We start from the raw sequence: 25787 nt of genomic DNA on the forward strand, positions 1-25787 counted from the left end.
AAACACATTTTCTTTTCAACTGTGATAGTTTATCGGACCAAACGAAAGACATGATAACAATGATAAATAATTGCTGCAAGAATTTTAAAAATCTTGACCCTAACCAAAAACTGATATGGTTAATGAATAATGAAGATGAGAATTTATTATCAGAATTATGCATGTTCATTAAGAAATTTGAAAAGTTTTAATGGGATTTATCTCCCTCTACTACTTGTAATTTGAACTTAATATTTTCTCTATATAGTGAATTCTAGAGCACCGTCCCTTGATGAATGTTGCCCAGTAGCAATGTCAACCCTTGCTGCTGTGCATTAATCATGAGGAGAATCACTATTGGAGTAATCTCATGTATCTGTAGCTAGTTCTGAAGGACCTCCCCTTGATGACCTTTGCATTGTTGTGATGTAAAAGTTCCTCACTGCTGTGCACTGGTCATGAGGAGAACTACTGCAGAATGAGATACTATATTCCTGGTTCTATTTTTACTCTTTTTTTTCCCGTATTAATAAACTTTATATCATATTCTTTTAATATTAAATCGATCTCATTGCACTCAATGCCTCTTACCTTAATTATATCCTACATTGCTCATATTATCAATTTTATTATTTGTGTATTACTTATTGTGTATTTCACTAATGTTTATACGATCATTTTATTATGATGTTTTTTGTATCTTGCCCGACAAGGGCCCATGATTGGTTTAATAGAATAATGTCTAAAATGTCTAATGTCTATAATATGCAACCATATCCTGAAAATTTTAAGATATCTAATCATGTCATTATACTATGTATAACCTGAAAAATGTCTGTAGTGATACTAAATATTTCGATTTTGGCATTGCGAACATATAATGAAATACACAACATTTGTACACAAAAACAAAACATGTTTAAATTTGTTGAGTTTATACGCGGCACTTAGTGTTACATGTGGTCTTGCTCGAAACCCTGATATTTAAAAGTCAGGGATGTATAAATACTTGAATAGTTGTGATGCTAAAAAACCCAGAAGGGATCTAGCCATATCCACTAAAGCTATCTTTGCATGGTTGAGTTGAAATCTCCATTTTCTGAATGATATCTAAATTCATCGTCCTTCCCTTTGGCTATATCTCCCTGCACATATCACGGCTTTGAAACAAGAGCAGGCATTATCTAAAAGACTTCGGAATTAAAACTTTTGAGAAACTTGTTACCTCTTGTGTAGTACCAGTGCTTGACTACAGCTCTTCGATCTGGGGATACAAAGACTTTGCTTGCTTGAATCAAATCCAAAACAAAGCAATTCGTTATTTTCTTGGCGTCCATAAATTTGCACCGACATTGGCAATAAACGGTGAAGTTGGTTGGGTGAACTCAAAGGAACGACGATGGTGCAATATGATAAGGTATTGGAACAAACTTATATCAATGGACGACACTCGTATATGTAAACGCGTCTTCAATTGGGACTACGAAAAATGCATGAACAATTGGTCATCCGAAGTGAAAAACATTATGTCAGTTATAGGACTAGAGAGTAATTTTATTACAAAAAAACACATGCGATTCACTGATGTGTAAAACATTGCTCAAAGATAAATGCTCCGCAGATTGGCAGAAAGGTTTAACAAACTTTCCGAAACTACGAACATACAGGCTCATAAAATCTGAATACTGCTGTGAACAATACATTGAACTTAATCTTAACCGTACTGAAAGATCCATAATAGCGCAACTCAGGTGTGTCATTCTTCCTCTCAGGTTAGAAACTGGTCGTTTTGTAGGTGAAGACGAATGTGACCGTTTGTGTAAAATGTGTAGCGATAACTGTGTGGAAAACGAATTTCATTTCCTTATAAACTGTAACTTTTATAACTATCTGCGACTGCAAAATTTCTCACAAATAGACAATTTATTTATACTATCAAATGAAGAACAGTTTAAATATTTACTATGTCAACATCCCAGAAAAGCTGCTAAATATCTATTGCAAGCTAAGCTTTCAGTAAGAGAAAAAACTTTTTATATGAACATTTTCGATAACATTTTATTCATTTTTGTTCGTCGTACCATTGAAATTTATGTTTAAAGTGACTTATAGACCCAAAGGGTCGGGTGTTCTAATTATTGTTTTTATAGCTCACTGTATTATATAATATTTTGTGAAAAACACATGTCACTATAATAAATAATTTACTATTTGCGACATTACAATGTCTGAGGAGAAGTTATCAAGCTTTATTTCGTCAAGCGTAAAACTGTCTTAGGGAAGGCGAACAGAACAGTAATAGTCACTGGCCAAAAATGCTTCACATGGTGTCAAGCGGTTGCTATTTTACGAGATCAATGTGTAGAAAACCCGATAATCTATACTTATCAACGTTGAATGTAGAAAGAATACTAGGTTAAACATAACAGTACTGAGTAATTTATTATGACCCTCGGGACTTAGCATTCCACTAGTAGAGGTATCGACCTGGTGCTAGGGAAAACATGTAACGCTTTGAAAAAGCAGATTGAACAGTATACATAGATGAAACATACTGATGATATATCAATAAAGATACGTGACAGAAATTGTCATTTTGCTGTTTATTGGAGTTATTGCCCTTTATAATGATGATTGTACTAGCCATAATGTGTGGGTTCTATTTTGATTACAAAGAGATATAAAGAAATTGTAAACAGTTAAATCAATAAACAAATCATATTATGCACATGGATGTTGTGATCGCCATTTACAGGAGAACCAATTGAGTTGTAGGGCCTGGGAGGACGGCTAAGTACGGATATTTTGTAAATAATGTCCTGTTCTTAATTTTATCTTAAAAAAAATGTGATAAATTCTATTGGTGTATGATTTCAAATACTAGAAGATATGTATTTATTATAATGTTTAAAAATGTATATCAATATAATTCATTCTTCAAATTGGTTTTTAAATTACTGATAAGGAGAAAACTATAATTATCAAAATGGCATTATTTTTGGTGAGTGATATCAGACGCATAGGTCATAGGCGCATCTTGTTATACGTACAAATGTGTTTTTTTAAATCATGTATAATAGTTATTTCTGAGCCTTCTTGTATAAAAAAAACCCTCAGATACGTAATGATAATGTTATAACCTAAAAACAACTTGACTTGTAAGGCTGTGACACTGAAAAGTAAAAATAAAAATTGCATAACTTTTTGAAAAATAACCCTTGTGTGAAATCAGTTCAATAACGCTTGTGACTTGGTGTTTTAAACACCAACTACTGTCAAGATAGGTGTAACATTGCATCTATTGAATACTTATATATAGGCAGTGGGACAATAGAGTTTGCAGAATTTGTTTCCATGATGACCGAACAAAGAGAACAAACTTTGCAGACAGACGAATACAGGAAGGCATTTAATTCGTTTGATCTTGACGGCAATGGTTTGATAACTGTGAAGGAGTTTAAAAAAGCGATGGCACGACTTGGCGAAAAAATATCGGAGAAGAAAATAAAGAAAATAATGAAAGAGATAGATATAGACGGGGATGGATGCATTAACTACCAAGGTTAGTAGCATATAATACAATGTTGAATGATAGATTGTTCTTAACATAATTGTATAGTCTATAATAGTGTATTGACAAGTAGATATAATAAGATGAGGTATGAGTGCCAATGAGACAAGTCAAAAGTCACAATTTATAAAAGTAAACCATTATAGGTCAAAGTACGGTCTTCAACTCGAAACCTTGGCTAATATCGAACAGCAAGCTTTAAAGGGCCATGCAAATTTCTAGTGTAAAACCATTTAATCGGGAAAACAAACGGTCTAATCTATATAAAAACAAGGAACGAGAAATACTTATAAACCACATCACACTTATAAACCACATCAACTTACGACAACTACTGAACATAAGATTCCTGAACATCAGATATCGACAAGACATGATAACGATAAAAGGATAACAGTTAATAAAGTGGAAAATGCGAGGTTTTGAAGTAAGGTTTTGAAGGAAGAGGCTTTTATAATTTCACGATAGTCTTATCTTTTTCGGTAAGACAATTTTACTGTTTCATGAACTGTTCAGATGTTGTCGGTTTGCATCAAACTTGTTAATCATCTCAAAGTCACATATAAGTAAAGATTAAAACGTTACAGGCAATGCAATTGTGTAATTCCAATAAACGGGCAGTATTGTGAAATAAACAAATAAGGGTTTTATTTTTATTTGTACTATCATTGAAACATCTGCACATTATCACTATTATGGGATGATTGCTAATCAATCTTGACTAAAGCTAGAATTCCAACTAGTATTATATATACAGGTCTGCAGAATGTCATTGATTTACCAACACATGTTACTTCATCAGAAACCACTATTTTCAAGACGGTAAACTAATAAGAAATTTAGTCTAGTAATTGTTATTGTATTAACCCTGCTTTCTTCTGATACAGTGACGTACATAGGGAAAGATATATTATTTTGTTTTTACAGCAAAAAATAATACGAATAGCCCTTATAAAACATTTAGTGAATAATTGACTGTTCTTTGAATAAACACGAATATATTGTTGTATAAAAAACAAGAATAAAGAATACTCAAATAAAGCATATTGGGTATCCATCCATGACACAAAATTAAAGTCAGTATTTGCACAGCAATGAAAAAACCACACAAAAAACAAAGACACTGCGCGTTTATTGCTGTTCTTCATCTAAAAGTCACGATAAGTCCTTTGACACATTAATGAAAAACAAAAACAAACAAAAAACCCCAAAAATGCACAAATCTCAGTGCAAGTTGAAGACGACCCCTAGCAGCTGTTTTAGCGGTATTTTTTGCAAATATAATTTGGATAGATGTCTGAATATTTTGTGTCAAGAGATTGTAAATCTGACATGATGTTTTTGTTTTTATTTTATTGAACACATATTTGTTACGTTTGGTATCAGGATATTCAGCATATATTTGGCTTTCTAATTGGAACCAACGTTGCTCCTTTTCTCACCAACATTTTCTTTATATATATTAGGCATATTCTATAGTTCAATTAGTAATTGCCTATCTGCGCATCTTGTAAAAACACTATAAACGTACATATACAGTAAAAAGACAAAGATGATCTTCAACTTCACCGAAGCTGTATAACACATTAAAGGCGATCATGTTTCTGTTTTTATTTTTAAATGAGAAGACTTGTAATTTAAACCAGAATAAATGTTTTGTTTAATTGCACATTTGAAAAAGTATGATGTCATAATATTAAAACCATGCAGATAAGGAATGAGGGTGTTCAAATTGGCATTGTGAAATGTACGTGGTGTATACTCAGAAACGACAGATCGGAATTGGGACTTTAAATCTGACGCCTCCTGTAAAGAAAGGCACACAATGTACGTTCTCCATTCCGATTGCGCCATGTTGCAGAGACTATTTTCTACCAATACTGATTTTTTATTCACTTAAATGGGATACATAGTGTACATAAACTTGAATTCCCTCAAAACATGTGATTACCTCTGTAAATTATACAGCATAAGCATGCTAATTATAATTATGTTTAATTCAATGAATATTCCTCTAGGATTGTTCTAATGCTTTGAAAGTGACTCTTCTATTTAAATGCAATGTAAGTTATATAATGTAGCTAGGTAGATATTTAGAAAGTGAACATTTCGTATATTTTGCATACTAAGTAACTCGTTTATGCTACATCCCTTTTATTTATTTTCCAGAATTTGTCAAAATATTGACAAAATAAACCAGTTATAAAGAAGCAAAGAAGAAAGCAAGACTTAGAACTATTCTGAAGTTGATAATGGTGCTAAATCGACTTTTATAAAGACACATTCATAGATCGTTAGTAAAAAAATAAGTTGCTATGATGATCCTACAATTTCATCTCTACATTTTGAGTTGAGTTATCTTTCGTTCTTCAGTGCATATATATAAGTGGGAGAATTATATGCGAAGAACTACTCCGGTTTCACTGCGTGTGGTAAATCTAAAAATATGTTTTTGTCCTATTCCTTATTTATTTAGTCGAACATAATGTTTTCTTAATTTTAAGATATTAAGAAGAAACAAATAACAACCTCTTTTCAAGCTCACAATCTGTCTGTATGTTAGTATACTTTGCTTGATTTCGTCACATACACATTGTAATGACATTAACGGTACCAATTTTTCTGCACCAGATGCGCATTTCGACAATACATGTCTCTTCAGTGATGCTAAAGTATGTGAACATAAAAAATAAATCCGCAAAATGTATTTTAAGTCGATAATTGTTTAACAGTCGGCTTTGCTGTGTTAGCTTTTTGAAATGGTATTTCACGCAGTTTTGATACATACTTGTTACTGTGTTAATAAATAAAAATCCTTTTACGGTAAATGGGACATGTAAAATGGATCCTCACATGATCCTTTATTCTCGTCAAGGTATATAGTTTTTATTCATTTATCTATTTCAAGTATATTCTACAGCAGATTTTGCAGAATCATTTATAGTGATCACTATCCTGTCAACACTGAGGTTGTGAGTCCAAAGCCCACCTAAGTAAAGTTTGACTCTGATCTGTATTGACAAGGATTGCCAGGTTTCCTGCAGATATCGGTTGTTTTCTCAGGGTACTATTCAGTCATCCTCAACCAATAAAGAAATACAACATGATCAAGACAGATGAGTTGAATGTGACATTACACATCAACGTTCAATCAATGCATATATTTCAAATTTACACATGATACACCTATAAGTTGTGAGTTTTTATACAGGATTTTACGGATATTAATAATAATGTATATTGTAGATACTGGAAAAGTATTCATTACATACCTTATAATGGAAGTAATATAGTCTTTGCTTTTTGAGCATTAAACACAATCTGCAATGGATATAACCCAACGACCTGTCTCCTTTTACATGTTTTAGTTTATGACTTTTTAATTATTGCAATTGTATCAATTCTTACCTTATCTGCCACACATCTAATAGTAGTAAAAACTTAAATAAAGGTTAATATCTCAATTCATAAGAGGCTTCAAAGATAAATGCAATTTTTGGTGAAGGCAATTTATCCTAATTAGTTCTCCCAGAAACTGTAGATTGGCACATACAAATTGAGTTTTTATAGTTATAATTTGTTTCTCTAAATTCAATCCTATCAATTTATGCGTCTTCTTTTGTTACACCGAAATGAAGATATGTGTTTCTGTATTTTATATTTTTTTTTAAACAGCAAATAAATATACAAAATAAATGTATAGAATATGCGTACATATGTATAAAAGGATCAAACCTTTAGACGAGTTTTCATTAAGTAAATATCATTACTGTCAATGAAACTTCCTTGATGAAGAACCATACAACAAAGGAATTAATAGAAGACATGATGAAGGTGAAACAATTCGAAATGTATTAGCCGAAGCCCAACCCGATATTACAACACTATGTTTAATTTTACAATATACCAGACTTGCTAATTCGAAAATGAGTACTAGTATCGAAACTACCAAATAATTCTGAATGCAAGTAAAAGGAAAGTTTATTGAAAAGTAAAATCACAAAAATACTTAACTCCGAGGAAAATTCAACACGGAAAGTCCATAAAAGCAAACGAATCAGCAACTAAGCAACACAAATCATAATTTTATATTCTGATAGCAACATAACACATTTATTGATTGGTGATTGATTTACGCTGCATCATCATCAATATAATACGACCTTCAACAATAAACAGCTTTGTAAAGAACGTGTTAAAATTCATAGTTTTTTTTTTCATTCGCTTGATGTATTTGAGCTTTTTTGTTTGCCTATTGGAATTTTCTTTGCAGTTCGGCATTGTTGTTATTTTACTTTTCACCTAATGTCTATAATATGGAAATAAATTACAGAGAAACAATCCGAGATCTGCAATCCACATAAAATAAGCTTGACTGAATCTTATAAAAGTATTTATTGTAATGGATATTTTGTATGATGAATCTCTCTACACCGTTGTTTTGAACCTTAGAGTAAGAAATTTGAATAGACAGGAATATATTTTTTTGACATTTTTCTCATCATACAATACATGTTAATAACTTAAAAACAAATATAGGAAATACTTGAACTTTGCCCTGACAGTTGTCAGAAAACCACTTTAGAGAAAAAAAAACCATTTGAAATCACGAGATACATCCTATTGGCGGAAATGTCGCAATTATATGATGAACAACAATACCATAATACGATAATATTATACAAAAGTCAAGTGGTTTCTCCTAAGTATTGTTAAATGACCCCTAACTAAACAAAATTTCCGGGTTGAGTCCAAAAATTAACCAGTTCACGAGAATAAATGTTATTTTTAGTGTAAGAGTTTGTAAAAATCATGTGAATTTTTATCCAAGTCTTGATTTAATCATGTGTTTTAGAAAAGGGAACATTAACGTTTTGTACTTTCCTAAATAAGGGCAACAGTAGTATATCGCTGTTTGAAAGAAAAGATATCGTGGTTATGCTTGTACTGAAAACGTACGATGATGCGCCATGAGTATGGATTTTTATACGCCTGTCAAAATTTTGACGGGACGTATTATGGTATACAAATGTCGTCTGTCCGTCTGTCTGTTCGGCGTTCACATGTCGCACCGTAACCTGAGAACTACTTATCTAAATTTCATGAAACTTTTTTGGTTAACATGAGAATTAAACTTTTGGAGATACGACACTTTATAACTAAAATAGGGGGGTGTTTTATTCACATGTCGCGTCGTATCTCAAAAACTATGCTTAAAACTTTACACACTTCTTAGTTATATTAATCTAGAGATCTGTATACTTTTTGGTGATGATTCAAATTTTATTTTACAGTTATTGAGTTTTAAAAAAAACAAACTTTTTTATGATTATTGCATACAACTTCACAAACAAGACGACGGTGTATCATGCGCTCATGGCGCAGCAGTTTATCTGACACCCCTTTAATATTCGTAAAAATATATCCGACAAATTAGGTAATTTGTATTTGTTGAATTCAGGCATACATATTAGATTTACTAGAACTTGATGATACAAAATTTCAACAAAAAAAAAACGCCTATGATGCATGCAAATCAGGGCGAGAACATGTTAATGAGATATGATTACGAAGAATGCTTATAGCGACTTCTTTAGCCGAATTTGAATTAAAAGGTGCTAAAAATTGTCATGTATAAGGAAACAGTCAGCAAGAGTACTTGATAACCTTCCTTAACACATTGTTATGACTCATAGCAAACCCATTTTTTATGCAGAGAACAAATGACGTAGAAGCTAGAACGACCTTAACAAAAATTGAAACCTAAATGGAATATGTATTTCCAAAGTTGTTCGGTATTTAAGAGCTTGCAACTGCTATTCCTACTATGTAAAATAGGGACGAAAGATACCGGAGAGACAGTCAAACTCATAGATCGAAAATAAACAGACAAGTTGAACGCTATAGCTAAGAAAAAGAAGACAAACAGAGAAATAATAGTACACAAGACACAACATAGAAAACTATAGACTAAGCAACACGAACCCCCAAAAAAACTGGTGGGTGATCTCAGATGCTCCGGAAGGGTAAGCAGACCCTGTTTCAAATGTGGCACCCGTCGTGTTGCTCATGTTATAAAGAACCCGGTAAATAGTCTTATTCGGTAAGTCACATTCGTGAAAAGGGAACGGGATTGTAGTCAGGCATAAGGAGTATATCCCATATCATCTGTGAAACGATTATTCCATAATGGTCAACCAACTGGTGAATGCGTCCGTTTAGCAAATCTCACAATTGGGAAGCTGAAATCATCTCTTTTGTCGTAAAGTTTTGTTTACAACCGAACCTCATTGTCAATTTCTAGATGTAAGTCCTTATCAAATGGCAAAATCAAAAGCTCAAACACATCAAACGAATGGATTACAACTGTCATACTCCTGACTTGATACAAGCATTTTCTTATGTAGAAAATGATGAACTGAACCTGGTTTAATAGCGCTAAACCTCTCACTTGTACGCCAGTCGCATCAATTTCCATTACTTTGACAACGATGCGTGAACAAATCAAACCCTCATAGTAGGTAAAAATGTAAGAATTAGGGGTACAGCAGTTAATATTGTGTTATAATTAGGGATGTCAAAAGATCTGAAATTAAATACTCGGATACTCGGTCATGATACTCGAGTACTCGCGAGTACTCGGATGAATCTTATACGTCTATAGAAAAGTTTCGATTTTAGGCGGGATGCAGTGTTTTGGTCATTACCTTTCATATTACATATTAACGAAAGACAACCGTACTAAAAGCACAGCTTTATCCTCTGTTTGTTGTGTCAATTTAACAATGAATTACCGACCGCTGTTTCTATAAATAACCTATCATAATAGCTATTATTGTTTGTGTACGTGTTCGTGAACTTATTCCAATAAACTCAAAAATATTTGCATATAAAGTCCGACAAAGTAAATAATTTATGTACCATCTGTTCCTGATGAGTTGGTATTTTTCATATTACGACTTGTCCATAAATTGTCAACAACAATATTGGACTTCAAATTACTTTTTTCGTGTTGCTCAGTCTTATCTTTTTCTGTGTTTTGTTGTTTTGCACTATCTTGTTTGTCATGTTTTTTATTTTTTTTTAGCCATGAACTTGTCCGTTTATTTTCGACTTGTGTGTTTGAATGTCGCTCTCGTATTTTCTCCTATCTTTAAATTGTAAAAATTAAACAATAAAAATAGTTAATTTTCAAATACAGAGTAATTAAATTAATTCAAACTAGAACACACCCGCGAAATCGCGGGCATATACAGCTTGTGAACTGTTGTAGGATGATTTTTTTGTAAAAAAAAAAAGCGCTCTCCCTTTTTCCAAAGACCGATATTTGTTTCCTTTCCGCGTTAAATTCAATTATTTTTGTGTTTCTGGCCTCAGACCACAATCATTCTTCTCCTTTGCTACATACAATGCATCTTTTGATAAAAGTCAAATTAAATTAAAAATTTGCACCGCTTCAAACATGAAATAAATGTATCTGTTTATATATATATCGAATAAAAATATGCTTCTAGGACAATCCATCAGTGCTTTATCTTTTGAGAGCCTTATTAGCATGCCAATGGTAGGATATGAATCTTGTATAAATAACTAAGACCGACTAATGCTAATTTGAGGGGTGGTCGGAGGGGTCCTGAGCCCGAAATGCCGGGCTTGAAAACATGAAATCCCGTAAGGATCAATCCCCAAATCCCGAGTTTAAAAACACCCGATCCCGACGTCCCGGAAAAAGGTCCTGCCTCCCTCTAATCTCTACCCTACTTTAATTTTTCCCAAATCACTACTTTTACTTTCAAGAATACATTTTATGTCCCATCTATGGGCATTATGTTTTCTAGTCTGTGAATCCGGCGTTCGTTCTTCGTCCGTCCGTCCGTCTGTCCCGCTTCAGGTTAAGGTTTTTGGTCGAGGTAGTTTTTGATGAAGTTTAAGTCCAATCAACTCGAAACTTAGTAAATGTAGTGCCGATGTGGCATCCGTGTACTATAGACATATTCTTGTTTCCACATGTTTTACTTACTTAAATATATATGCAACTGGTATGACCCCTTAAATAGTAAACATTTCAAAGAAAACAGTAGACAGAATACAGAGAGTCTTTATATATTAAAGTAGTATAATCGTAGTTTACATGTAGATAAACGCGAAAAATAATTGTCCTCTCTAAGGAGGTATAATAGTTGTGGTTTTTGTGATCTAAACACCATGATATAGAGAACGCTCTGATTGGCTTATTTGTTTTTCCTTTTTGTTATCTATAATACGATTGGTTGTACTTGTGCATGTTTCAAACCGGAAGTCTTATCTGACAAAAAGTCCGTCTGATGACGGAATTAATATCTGGACTCTTATTTTGTCGTTTTTCTCCAAAAATAACTCAATCTAAATAATTATAAGAATGGATGACAAATGCGACTATTCATGTTACCTATAGAACACAGAGGCATGATGATTAGTTTATCTTGGAAGGAAGAGAAGCGACACACAAAATGAGGTCTTCTCGTTTAATTGTATAGGTGTACATATCATGCCAATCATGTTTACATAGAAGTCTGATTAACAAACAAATGTAAGAATTTACGGCTTGTGATGAGTTAATTTTTAATCCATTAAGGTGTTGATCGTGTCCAAACACCGTTAAAAATGTCTCTAATCAGTTGCGTAGGGTTCACCGCAGGTCACTTTGGTTTTATTCTTGTTTAGAAATATGATCTGTTCAACAATTTCAGACGATAGACTGTTTGACTTTCTATTTTTTGTTACAAGTAGTGCAAATGAAAACCTTCCCTCAGATGGAAATGACGTTGCTGGTACTACTATAAAAAATAGTAGCATCAGGATAATCTTTTTTTTTGTTATTAACTGATTTAGTATTAAAAGGGGATTTTTCAATGGAACTAAAGTGAGTGAAAATGTGAAGAGAAATATCTCAAGATGTATAACAGGCAAACGAGTGTCCGAGTCCTTAAACTGTAATCGAGTACTAGGCCTTCCGACCGAGTACCCGAGAACTCGAGTACTCGTTGCCATCCCTAGACTTATAATTTTAATCTCAACAAAAAAAAATAATATTTTACAAAGAAGGCATAAATCAAATTTAACAGCCTCATTCATTGCTTTCTTACTTTTGTGTTTTATCTGTTAAATCCGCCAATATAAGATTGAAAGATTTTAAGTACAGGAACCGAATGGTTAGATTATAATAAATTCTGACGTAGAATCGCGCGTTTGACGTCAGAATGTAAATTTCGCACAGGTAGAGATATAAGATACTTTTGTCTATCAAAGTATGAAAAGAATATAATCAAAAGTGAAGTTACAATTGCGCCTACAGTTTAAAACTGGACGTTATCGGAAACCAGTCTATGTAGACTTACGATTTACCTACTACAATGACAATACCTAGTTTGTAAGTTGTAGGTGTCAAAAATGCTGTTCTGTATTTACCCATATTTGAAAAGTGAGTGAATGTGACATCTCTGAGCTTTGAATTTCCTTTATGTATAGAAGCTATGAGACCACAAGAACTACTTACACACATGTTGGGCGAGCATTTCAGTATATTCAAGTCGTTGGTTTACTAGTGGAAAGGAACAGTGGTGTTGCTAGGGTAAAGCAATACATAAAGTATAAATAACATCGCCCTCGAGCTATGAAATTGTTGCTGCCTAATTAGATAAATATGAAAAATACCATTGCCTTGACCAATACATTAAATTTCCCTATTCAGACCGTACAAACCTATGTATTTATACATCACAAATTGGAATTAAGACACTGTTTTGCAGAAGTAAAAAAATGCTTGCTGCGAGATTAAAAACATATATGTAGTATAATGTCAGCAGCAGAACAGCATCATACTCATCTATATTTAATTTGCCACTATATATGTTTCCTTACTCCTGCCTGCGAATACTGAACAGTCTCAATTGGAATATACATTGTTCTATTCATATATTATTGCTGCTAATGATTGTATCAACCAATATGTTTTGTTCTGGCTATAGTGGCAATAGTGGGAAAGGTCAACTTATTGAAATCTTAAAAGTTGAATGGTTCTCAGGTTTTCAGTCAACCGGTTGTCACACTTATTCAAATTAATAACTGGTTTCTCTCTAGGAAAATCCGGTTAGAGCTAACACAGTAGCATGAATTCAACATAAACAGAAAGGTGTATAAACTTATGTTCTCTTTAACTAATTCCATTCGGTTGATTTGCTCATGTTATGTAAGAATTATGACAAATCGAATTTGGAACGAAACTAGAGGCTCTAAAGGCCTTTGTCGCTCACCTTGGTCTATGTGAATATTAAACAATGGACACAGATGGATTCATGACAAAATTGTGTTTTGGTGATGGTGATGTGTTTGTAGATCTTACTTTACTAAACATTCTTGCTGCTTACAATTATCTCTATCTATAACAGTACTTTCACAGAAAATGTTATTGAAAATCTTCAAATTTTAAGAAAATTGTTAAAAATTGACTATGAAGGGCAATAACTCCTTAGGGGGTCAATTGACTATTTTGGTCATACTGACTTATTTTTAGTTCTTACTTTGCTGTACATTATTGCTGTTTACAGTTTATCTCTATCTATAATAATATTCAAGATAAAAACAAAAAAACAGCAAAATTTCCTCAAAATTACCAATTCAGGGGCAGCAACCTAACAACCAATTATCCGATTCATCTGAAAATTCCAGGGCAGGAAGATCGTGACCTGATCAACAATTTTACTCCCTGTCAGATTTGCTCTTAATGCTTTGGTTTTTGAGTTATAAGCCAAAAACTACATTTTACCCCCATGTTCTATTTTTAGCCATGGCGGCCATCTTGGTTTGTTGGCCGAGTTACCGGACACATTTGTTTTACTAGATACCCCAATGATGATTATGGCTAAGTTTGGTTAAATTTTACCCAGTAGTTTCAGAAGAGAAGATTTTTCTAAAAGATTACTAAGATTTACGAAAAATGGTTAAAAATTGACTATAAAGGACAATAACTCCTAAAGTGGTCAACTGACCATTTTGGTCATGTTGACTTATTTGTAGATCTTACTTTGTTGAACATTATTGCTGTTTACAGTTTATCTCTATCTATAATAATATTCAAGATAATAACCAAAAAACAGCAAAATTTCCTTAAAATTACCATTTCAGGGGCAGCAACCCAACAACGGAATGTCCAATTCATCTGAAAATTTCAGGGCAGATAGATCTTGACCTGATGAACAATTTTACCCCCATGTCAGATTTGCTCTAAATGCTTTGGTTTTTGAGTTATAAGCCAAAAACTGCATTTTACCCCTATGTTCTATTTTTAGCCATGGCGGCCATCTTGGTTATTTGGGCGGGGCATCGGACACATTTTTTAAACTAGATACCCCAATGATGATTATGGCCAAGTTTGGTTCAATTTGGCCCAATAGTTTCAGAGGAGAAGATTTTTCTAAAAGATTACTAAGATTTACGAAAAATGGTTAAAAATTGACTATTAAGGGCAATAACTCCTAAAGTGGTCAACTGACTATTTTGGTCATGTTGACTTATTTGTAGATCTTACTTTGCTGAACATTATTGCTGTGTACAGTTTATCTCTATCTATAATAATATTCAAGATAATAACCAAAAACAGCAAAATTTCCTTAAAATTAGCATTTCAGGGGCAGCAACCCAACAACGGAATGTCCGATTCTTCTGAAAATTTCAGGGCAGATAGATCTTGACTTGATGAACAATAATACACCATGTCATATTTGCTCTAAATGCTTTGGTTTTTGAGTTATAAGCCAAAAACTGCATTTTACCTCTATGTTCTATTTTTAGCCATGGCGGCCATCTTGGTTGGTTGGGCGGGTCACCGGACACATTTTTTAAACTAGATACCCCAATGATGATTGTGGCCAAGTTTGGTTAAATTTGGCCCGGTAGTTTCAGAGGAGAAGATTTTTGTAAAAGTTAACGACGACGGACGACGGACGACGACGGACCACGGACGACCACGAACCACGGACGACGACGCCGGACGCCGGACGCAAAGTGATGGGAAAAGCTCACTTGGCCCTTCGGGCCAGGTGAACTAAAAAGGAGAACGGTTTGTTGTGTAGCCTGAAGTATTGTACCCAAATGGAGATACATATCCCATACGCATGTTTTGTTGCGATCTTGCTATATGAAAACGAAGTTCTTTTAAAGCAAACATTTAAACCGACCATCAATATAAAAACAACAAGATTATGATCCGTTGACATTTCCATTAAATGAAAAAAATATGTAGTATATACAAAATAAGGCATTTGTGGGTAAATAAGTCACATTAATTAATATACAATTGCACGACATTTTTTTAATTGCAGAACATCTCGATATATTGAACCATAATGTACATGTGTTAATTGTAAACGTCCCTTTTACTTTGGCTATCTAGGTACATTATGTTATCTAATGTCCTAGATTTTACAAGGAGTTGTAATACCAAAGTTCCATAATTAACACAATGAGGTACATTTACCAGACTTTGGAAACTGTGATCAAAGGTGGGTATCACATGACTAATGCGAGCAATACGGCGGCTGCAATATGTGGAACAGGATATGCTTGCTGTGTTTTGTGTACCGTTGTTTGCCTTTTTGTCTTTTTTATTTTTGTCTGTGGCATTGTGGGTTTATTTTCGTTTGTTTTGTTGCACTTCAGTGTTTCTGTTTTTCAATGATTTTTCTTTTCTAGTTGTATGTTACCCTCGAGTTTAGTTTGAAAACCAGATTTGTTTCAATTCAACCGATGTTTGACTTTTGAACAGCGGTATAATACTTTTGACTTTCTTCAAATGTTGAGTTTGAATGTCCCTTTGGTATATCTTTCGCCTCCCTGTAATTCTTGAAAGTTTTGTAATTGGTTTTTTTTTTTAGATTAGCTACTAGTATTTTAAAACATCAAGCAGTTTTTTGTTGTTCATTTTTAGGGGTTTGTTGCTGCTTTCTGTTATTAAGGATTGGGACAGACAACTGACTTCAATGTATTCTTAGTCGTTAACCTTGCCCGTACAGATCTACATTCATTTCCAATCAACAAATCAACAACAGTCATATAGAGTTTATTTTAAAATTCTGTATTTAAGTTCTTAATCTGATTCCACACCATGCATTCTTAAGATCATCGAACCAATGTCTTGAACTTAATTTTGATAAATGTCCTCAATTGAATAACTACAGGGATGAGTTATTCCAGGTTCGATTTCCACAGGAAGACATCCGTCTGATTCAGATACTATACTGTCAAATGAAGACCAAGAATCTTTTGAAGAAAAATCCGTTTTATTTGCAGATTCTGTAATGTCATTATCAAGTCCTGCTTCATTGGCTTCAACGTGTAGAGTATGGCTGTTTTCCACTATGCTGCTCACTTCAAATCTTGTACAGTGATGATGTGCACGTTTTGTGACCATAGCAATGACTACAGATATCACAACACACGATATTGTTATCATCAAAATTTCTTTATAGAAAAATGTTGCTGCTAGAAAAGATAATTTATGTTATAAACTTTTAATTATTATTTCAACTTAAATGCATAAAAGTAAGGACAAAAATTTAACTACGAATATTATGATATAAAGTAACCAAGGGTTTACGATTAAACTGTTGATAGATGTTTGAAAACTTATTAAAAATGTTTTCAATATCATATTTTTAGCGTGACATATATATTTTATTACACACTATTGCTGTTTTAATATCATGCTTTTAACAGTATTGGATAACAAAGTATGTATCATCGAGTTTCATTTGTAAAATTGAATTTGAACTCGCCCCTTCCGTTAAGAATAATCGGGGGACACAATAGTTTGACTGACAAAGGTCATAAAAGACTATTCTGTATAAAGAGTCAAAATAGTTCTTATGAAATAGAAAAAATATATGTGTAAATGCATCATGCTTGTCGTCATGCTCTAATGAAACATAGCCTAACCGTACAAACAATTATAAATGTTAAATGTCGAAGACTATCCTCTTTCAAAATAATAGATCAAAACATTAGTTGACACCCATACATGCACGACTTTTGTTTTATAGCCTTCTCATATGTATTTACCCAGTTTTTGTATGACTGAATATCTATTGTTACTGTTATGTTATCAATGGCTTGCGCTTGAACAAGTCAATAAATGCGATTGAAATGAAATTAACATATGAAGAAAAATGACTCAAGTAAAGTATACGTATTGGTTGTACAATATCTACTCTAACTAAATGGCCTTGGTACAGTCTGTAAATGTAAATTTTTAGAAATAAAATTCGTCAAAACCTTTATTGATTTAGTAGATTTCAAGCTTCCTTTCCAGTATGAATGTCATTTTGTTTTAAAGCTATAATTTATACTTTCGGAAGGATACATAACAGAAACAAAACTAAACTAATATAATATTAACCCAAGATACTTTTTAAACATGACAGAGTGATGATGTACCTGTGTCTTTTTCATCTTTCAAATTCATATCGTTTGTCGTTGACTGTATACTTCTTCTGTTCGTATCAATACCAACTTGCTGACTATCAACTAAAAACACTACTGTCTTATATAATATATTTGGAGAATGAATAAACACAGTTGAATGAGGTCAATCAAATCTATTATTTAAATCCGCCTTGTATTGAAGCGAATAGTATATATGGAATGTGGTAGTCTAAAAGCAGCGGTAGCAAAACAACTGAAACAATGTTTATGAAGAACTTTCGTACTACGTACGTTCTATATGTCTCTGTTTTACATTTGTATTTAAAATTGATACTATGTTAATTTATTTGTATATGTCTCTGTACCATTGTACTTTGGTTTACGAGAATAAAGATATATATATATATATACATAGTTTTCCCTAAGCCAACAAGGTATCATTTGACATTATTAAAACCAAAAATAGGCAAAATAAAATATGTATGCGCATGTTTGTTTTTCAGTTGATGTGGATATTTTTTTATCTCTGGTTTTCTGGCTGAAATTGTTTTATATATTGTGCATTCTAATAAGAATGTATAATAGCTAACTTAACAGTTGACGTTTTGCTTATTGGTGAAGGCCTTTCTGCAACCTAATGTTGTCTACATCGTCATTTCAGATGGCATCTATGTATTTTCTTAAAATAATGAAGGAAGTATCTGAGAATTAATATCTAGAAGTGAACGTTGTGGTGGATAAAAAGTGTGTAATACACTTGGGAAAATACCATAATACTTTATTTTAAATTTAACTAATCGATTTGAAAAGTTTTAGCTGTAATAAATGTTATGACCTTTCTATTTTAACAGCACATGAATGTTTGATATGGGTTTATAATCTAAAATGTTTTGGACTCGATAATAACAAATGACGTTTACATTGTCGAAAAGTGCATCTAGTGCAGTAAATATGTTACTGTTTATACTACTCACCGTCGCCTCCTTTTGATATACATCCTCGTAATGAATCACATCTAAAATGATGAACAGTAGACACTTGTATATCTACATTTAATAGAGGTTAGTAAGAGCAGCATTCACCGAATTATTGTTAGTGATATGATTAAACATAGATATGGAAGTCACCATTGAGTCATCAATGCGACAACCGACAAGAAAACTGTGGACACCAAAACGTATAATAGACAAATCACGATACAATAAACCAATCTCAGAATGTCATTGTGACTAAGAAAGATATTGCAGTCGACACCAAACATCTTTATTTCATTCAAATTGTTCATAATTCTTTGGTACACTCTTATTTTATATAACATGAAAACAAGCTCTGTTTTTATAAATTTCTTGAATATTGTTAGTTTGTCAAAAAAAAATATATGACATTTTACAAACCTTTCATGTTTTGAACATGTGCATATATTTACGCATCTGTATCCATAAAATCCTCTCTGACATGGTCTACAATAACCTTCATCATCCTCACTTAACCTTACAGTTCCAGTTGGACATTCTGTTAATAATTACATGTAAAGAAATACGTATATACATTTTTAGAAAAACGATAAGTTATAAAACAATCTTAAAGACATAAGTATCTCTCCTAGAGTATATAACACAAAAAACTGTGATACAATATTTTCACTGAAAATGTATATAAAATGTATTAACGTAAATACCAAATTCCAAGGTAAATTGCACAACTACGCAGTCTAAGAAATATATCATGTCAATTGAACTATAATTTAATCCACTGCTGTCAGATGTGTTAGTGTCAAGTTCTCTTTACGTGAACAAACCCTTTATTAAAAAACCTCTGAGGAGTCCATAATTGAGCTATTTGCGAGATCATTTGTATTGTATTTGTTATTGTCCATATCCAAGAAACTTTCCCTTTTAGTATATAAGTCAGAATATTTCCTTTCGGTCTACTGATCAGAATGATCGTTAATTACTTTTCGTCCTAATTATGCATTAAATATTTGCCACTGGAAGTAAAACTAACTCAAATTTATGAACTAAATAATATAGGCCATATGTCGAGCACTTATTAGTGCTATGATAAACATTAAAAAAGATGGTTTCATTACTGATATAACGCAGATATGTGAATGCTTCTCCCATGCAAATTGTCTAGATAATGTTTGTCTTCGCCTATTTTGGAGTGCCACAATCATTATAGGTGACATATAGTCGTTAACATCTTTCTTCTTTAGTCTTTTGTGGAGGTTTGTATCGCAGGTAATAATACCACATTCTCTTCTCTGTGTATTCGTAATAGTTGTTTTTTTAATAACCTCTAGGAAAAGAGCATGTCGAATTTAAAATCAAAAATTGTACAAAGCAAACAAGTGAGAATAGTGCTTGATATGGATAGAAAGAAAATGAATCCCATAGATGTTTACCTTTACAGTCTCCATCGCTTTTAAAGTAAAAAGCACAACACTCTTCCCTGGAATAAAAACCAAATAAAAATCGTTGGAAGCTATTAATTACTAAACAACCAAATGATAGGCAATATTTTTTTTACCATTTACACAGTCCGTTACGTCGGCATGCCGTAAAGCTTTTTGAAAATAAATACATGATTTTGTCTTTTGTGTGTTTCTGAATGACGAACAGTTACAATGACACAATGCAAACATTAGATTTTCACCCAAAATAAGTTATAAAGATATATTTCGCCACGTAGGCAGCTCTGTTTATTGATATTTTGAATATTAATGCAATTCCTGTATTATATGTATACAGGTAGTAATATTAGAGATTTCCAATTTCAAAATTTCAGAAATGTCTAAATCAGTGCTTTTCAGAAATCTCAGAACTGAGATAAAACTATCGCTTCCATTTGATTTCCAAATAAAATATTTTCAATTTATAAGCAATGTTTTGTTTCACGGAACAAGAGTTTGCTATTCGAGTCCTAAAGACAAAAGTCATTTTTATAGATTTTTTTTTTATCTCCCTTGCAGTACATTAATCAATAGCATTTTATCAATGTTAGTGACCATCTTATTATAAGTGGTCAGCGAATGTGATTACTTCACATGTAATACAAAAGGAAAGAAAAGAAAAAAAAATAATGAGATTATTATTTGCAATTCAAGCAAAACGCCAAGCACTTTGTTTCCTTTACAATGTTTTCATTTCCACTGCAGTATAGGACATCCAAATTTTGCGCAGCGCTTATATTTCAGTTTCATTATAGAATGTATTACATCACCTACTTTTAATGACATAACCAAATTAAATCAATGGTTATATGTAAAATATAGTTAAACAAAATACTCAGGTAAAATTGGCGCGATTTGATTCTATTCATTGGCGCAACTTATACCATGAGAAAACAAGAGAGTTTTGCATTTTCTATCTTCTTAATAGTTATCAAAGGTACCAGGATTATAATTTAATACGCCAGACGCGCGTTTTATCTACATTAGACTCATCAGTGACGACCAGATCAAAACAGTCATAAAGCCAAACAAGTACAAAGTTGAAGAGCATTGAGGACCCACAACTCCAAAAGACTGTAATTGGCGCAAATTGGTTCTGGCCAAAAGTATATGAGTGAAATGACCATGATGATCGGTGCATTTGATTAGCGGTAACCTGATTAATCATTACCTAAAGGTCATTTTAAATAAAATCATCCAGAATTTTATTACTAATATGTAGCAGATTGGATAAAATTTTAAACAACATCCATTCAAACAAAATATGTGTATTCAACGAGGAAAGAAAAATAATATTCATGCAGTCTTTGCTTCTCTCCGTCCTGTTTTAATGGAATATGCCAGTTTAAATAGGACGGTATCTTTGTAATATCTTATCATATTAATTACTTTTTAATATTCTGACGGGAAAAAATCGCCACGTTCGCAAAAAATTTTTTTTTTTAAAACTAAAATTCAATGTAAAATTGAGAAAAGAAATGGGGAATGTGTCAAAGAGACAACAACCCGACCATAGAGCAGACAACAGCCGAATGTCAATGTTTTGTTAAGTAATGTCATGGTATGATTTATGTTCGTCATGGTTCAGTTCTGTACTTTACACACGTTTATCATATATTTGAAATAAAATTAGCAAGATACATGAACATACATGTACGATATGAATAGTATAGCGTTATTTTAATACATGCATGAAAACAACGAAAAAAATAACAAGATATCAATGATATGATTACACTTGGAAAAAAGTCTTATTGAATTATTACTCATTTCTTTACAGAATGAAATTGTGCTGTCTAAATAGCTTGTGTGGCTTACATGTACTTATGGTCAATTTGCATCTGCAACTTTAGACACTCTTGAACATATTGCGTACTAGAATAGAAGTACCCTCAAACATCTCTTTTTGTTAATCTTGTATTAGTGGTAATGTTGTTTCTGTTCACAATTTCTCTCTATCGTGTCTATCGATCTCATTAGGTGTTAAATATCGTCGTTAAAAGAAAGAAACTCCTATAAGGAGTCGTCAGATACATGTACTTTCCCTTATTTTTTTTACTTAAAAGTAGATCTGGGTATGATGATAATTTTTGCTAATTTATGTTCTTTTCATCTATTATCATCTTTAAGATATACGAAAAAAAAACCACAATTGTTTGTTGTTAAAATCGTTAATAAAAAGCAAAACTCCAAAAATCAGTCATCAGAGGACTTTCTTCTATATTATCTGAATTTTAAATCTTGTCTTGCTGATCATTTGTACTAATTTAAGTTTTTGCTGTTCTCTTATAATTTTTAAGATATAAGGAGGCAAAAACGTAAATAAATAAAACAAAAAGTCGGTATTACAGGACAAAAACTCAAATAAGGTGTCGTCTTACAATATTACCTAGTCTCTCAGCCACATTGTCCCCGACAGAACTCATATGTTTGGCTAAGCGGATTCCCATTATTTAAAAAAAAACTACATGTAGATAAAAGACAAAAACTGTACAAACATTGAAAAGTGTCTTACTTGTTTCGAAGAAACTTCGAACAAATGTTGATCTCTCAACATAAATTCAGGCAATCAGTGGTTGAATCCGAAAAATAGTAGTGTATTAATTATTTGAAAAATTGGTTTTAATAAAAAGAACATTTAATTTGTTTTGTTTGTGAACGTCGATTTCCAATTGCGGACATTGCGATAGTGTAACCGTGTTTTTCATAACAAACTACGTGACGACTATTGCTATTGTATCAAGTTTGCAATTTTTTTATTGCATCTTATGTATTAACAATGAGCTGAATCTCAGCGCCAATCATTATGTAACCACACGCAAGTGAGTGGCTGTTTAGTTCAAAATACTACAATTATTGTCGCACTTCAGTGTATCTGTTGTTTCATTGTTTTCCTCTTATGTTTGATGTTTACCTCATATTAGCTTTTAACCCGGATTTGTTTTCTCTCAATCGAATTATGTCTTTCGAACAGCGGTATACTACTGTTGCCTTTATTGATATTTGTATATATAATGAACAAGACATATGCATTTTTATTGATACAGTAAAAAGTTTATAAATATCATTTAAATTTATGTAAATTATGTAAATTATATAATGGCTACACTTAGGTATTTGACACAGCATTTGTTGAAATAATTATGTTAAATCATTAAAATTTCCGGTTCCTGCAACATTTACTAACTACAATAAAAAAATAATCTGTGTCTTCATCTTATTTTGATGAAAATGGTTTTCTGTTGTCTTTCTATATCTCACGAATATTCCTTTTTTAAAGCTTTTGAAGAATTATAGAACCAAAAAAATAAAATACGTTACCCACATAATTTACCGTAGCTCCCTTGGCCCGAACAACAAAACACAAACACTAGTACATACAAGATATTCATATTTGAAAATTTTAGTAAATAGTGATTTGTTGATTTTTAGCAAGATCTTTTTATGCATTGCACAAATCAAAGTACAGTAACTGTTTATTATCATTTTAAATGCAATTAAGTTTTCATTTTAAGTGGATCATATTGATCTATTGACATTTGACATCTGGCATTACATCGTTTCCTTCTCTTACTTAGCATGGGAATACATTCTCGCCCACAACGTTTTCGATCATACTTTTTTCTTTCCAAATAAAAAAAAAATGCTTTCATCTAGTAGATGTTATTAAGCCCATTATGAGTTATAGCATCTGAAGATTGTGGATAAACATGAGCAAAAGGCGTTGTTATACTTGTCGAATATGTTTGGCTATGATGTAATTGATAAAAGACTAAACGGGCATATGAACACTTATGCTATATATAGATGTAAGGGATATAAGCCGATAACAGAATGAATGGACTGTCAAAGGCTTATATCTTACTTAAAACGATTTGCGTCGAAAAAGGTAAAACAAAAGAATCAGCAAGCAAAGGTTTAATTTCATCAAATATGAACCTTTTTTGTGAATAAACTTTCTTTACATTAAAATATATCCTACATGCTGACCCTTTTAAACAGTAGCACAACTTAAAAAAATAGACAAAAAGAAAATACAGATGAAGGTAAACAACATGTTTTGCTACATGAAGAAAAACGAAAAAAAAAAAAAAACAACACAGGGTATGCGTATCATGATTTTTGCGTGCGCAAGGACTACTCATAGTTTCCGTGAATACCTTTACATGCGTTTTGTGTTACAAAATGGATAAAATGATGAAAGTAAATGCTTGATTAATGCAAAAACGAAATAAAGATGTCGTTATTAGTGATTGTGTTGTTTCAAACTTTGGATTAAAATCAAATGTGTATTCAGAATCTATTCAGTGTGGATTACAAAGAGGATATAGTGAAAGCATCTAATAATGGCAAGTTATATATATATATATATTCTGTGACTGTATATTACATTAATTTGTAGGATCCTTTACTATAGATAATTTAGCTGATCTGTAACAATAACATCTTCATGCCTTATATATCATGTACTGTAGTACGTCACTAGATTAAAACTGACGAGGAAAGGTAACACACGGCCAACGAAAGCTCTTTTTTTGAGAGCCCAGGTGGTCGTGTGGTCTAGCGGGACGGCTGCAGTGCAGGCGATTTGGTGTCACGATATCACAGTAGCATGGGTTCGAATCCCGGCGAGGGAGAACCAAACATTTGTGAAAGCAAATTTACAGATCTAACATTGTTGGGTTGATGTTTAGACGAGTGCATATAAAGTAAACTATTTTCATATATATTAAGAGTATGTGTATACATAGAAAAAAACATGTGCAGATATTTAAAAGCATGTGGATTCATTATATAAACATATGTTTGTGTTCGGTAGCTACGGCGTTCCATAAAGTAGTCCCTTTAGCAAAACAGCGCATGTCTATAAGATCACGTGTAACTTGTGCGCACAATATAGTAACTCGTGCGCAGAATGTGTAACTTGTGCGCACAAGATAGTAACTTGTGCGCGCATGTTAGTAACTTGTGCGTGCAGGTTGTAAACTTGTGCGCACAAGTTGAAATATTTTTGCATGGCACTCCAGGGCTTCCGTACAAATCAACGCCAAAACCTCACAATTATAAAAACTATTAAAGTCTCCTTGTTTATGAAGGAAGTTCTAGATTCGCACTTTGTACACGGGATAAGGTTTAGGTTGTTCATGGTCATTGTATTGCAGCATGATCTTTCCTCAAGAAACCGTGTTCATTAGTGACAAAAAAAAAAATTGTATTGGAAGGTTAATTGTCATTTGTTCTTTGGTTGTACTTTTGTTTACATGATGAAAACAATTGGAGTAATAAATAGTTTTTTTACTTCAGTGATTGATAAATGATAGTCAAATC

General features: G+C 32.5%; 2 protein-coding genes across 5 annotated transcripts in view; one reads left to right on the forward strand and one right to left on the reverse strand.

The window, feature by feature from the left end:
- Nucleotides 1-25787, forward strand: part of LOC143067780 (neo-calmodulin-like) — a 146783-nt gene that overhangs the window by 36763 nt on the left and 84233 nt on the right. For 2 of the 3 annotated variants that reach the window (XM_076241321.1, XM_076241320.1), the window contains exons 5-6: nucleotides 3299-3541; nucleotides 5720-6257. In XM_076241321.1, the coding sequence (XP_076097436.1) occupies nucleotides 3299-3541; nucleotides 5720-5745 (269 nt within the window). In that variant the 3' untranslated portion in view covers nucleotides 5746-6257. Of the gene's footprint in view, nucleotides 1-3298; nucleotides 3542-5719; nucleotides 6258-25787 lie in introns of those variants that run through there. The other variant, XM_076241322.1, reaches the window with a different exon arrangement.
- On the reverse strand, nucleotides 16646-23908 carry LOC143066389 (uncharacterized). Of its 2 annotated transcripts, none has more exons than XM_076239333.1 (6): nucleotides 23781-23908; nucleotides 20412-20458; nucleotides 19402-19519; nucleotides 18982-19022; nucleotides 18020-18109; nucleotides 16646-17065 (listed from the first exon to the last, which is right to left on the reverse strand). In XM_076239333.1, exons 1-6 carry the CDS (start codon nucleotides 23849-23851, stop codon nucleotides 16728-16730), a joined length of 705 nt encoding a protein of 234 aa, XP_076095448.1. In that variant the 5' UTR covers nucleotides 23852-23908; the 3' UTR covers nucleotides 16646-16727. The 2 variants fall into 2 exon arrangements, with proteins under 2 accessions (XP_076095448.1, XP_076095447.1); XM_076239332.1 differs by having other exon boundaries at nucleotides 16646-17068.

Source organism: Mytilus galloprovincialis, chromosome 3 (genome assembly GCF_965363235.1).
Source record: "Mytilus galloprovincialis chromosome 3, xbMytGall1.hap1.1, whole genome shotgun sequence".
Lineage (NCBI taxonomy): Eukaryota > Metazoa > Mollusca > Bivalvia > Mytilida > Mytilidae > Mytilus > Mytilus galloprovincialis.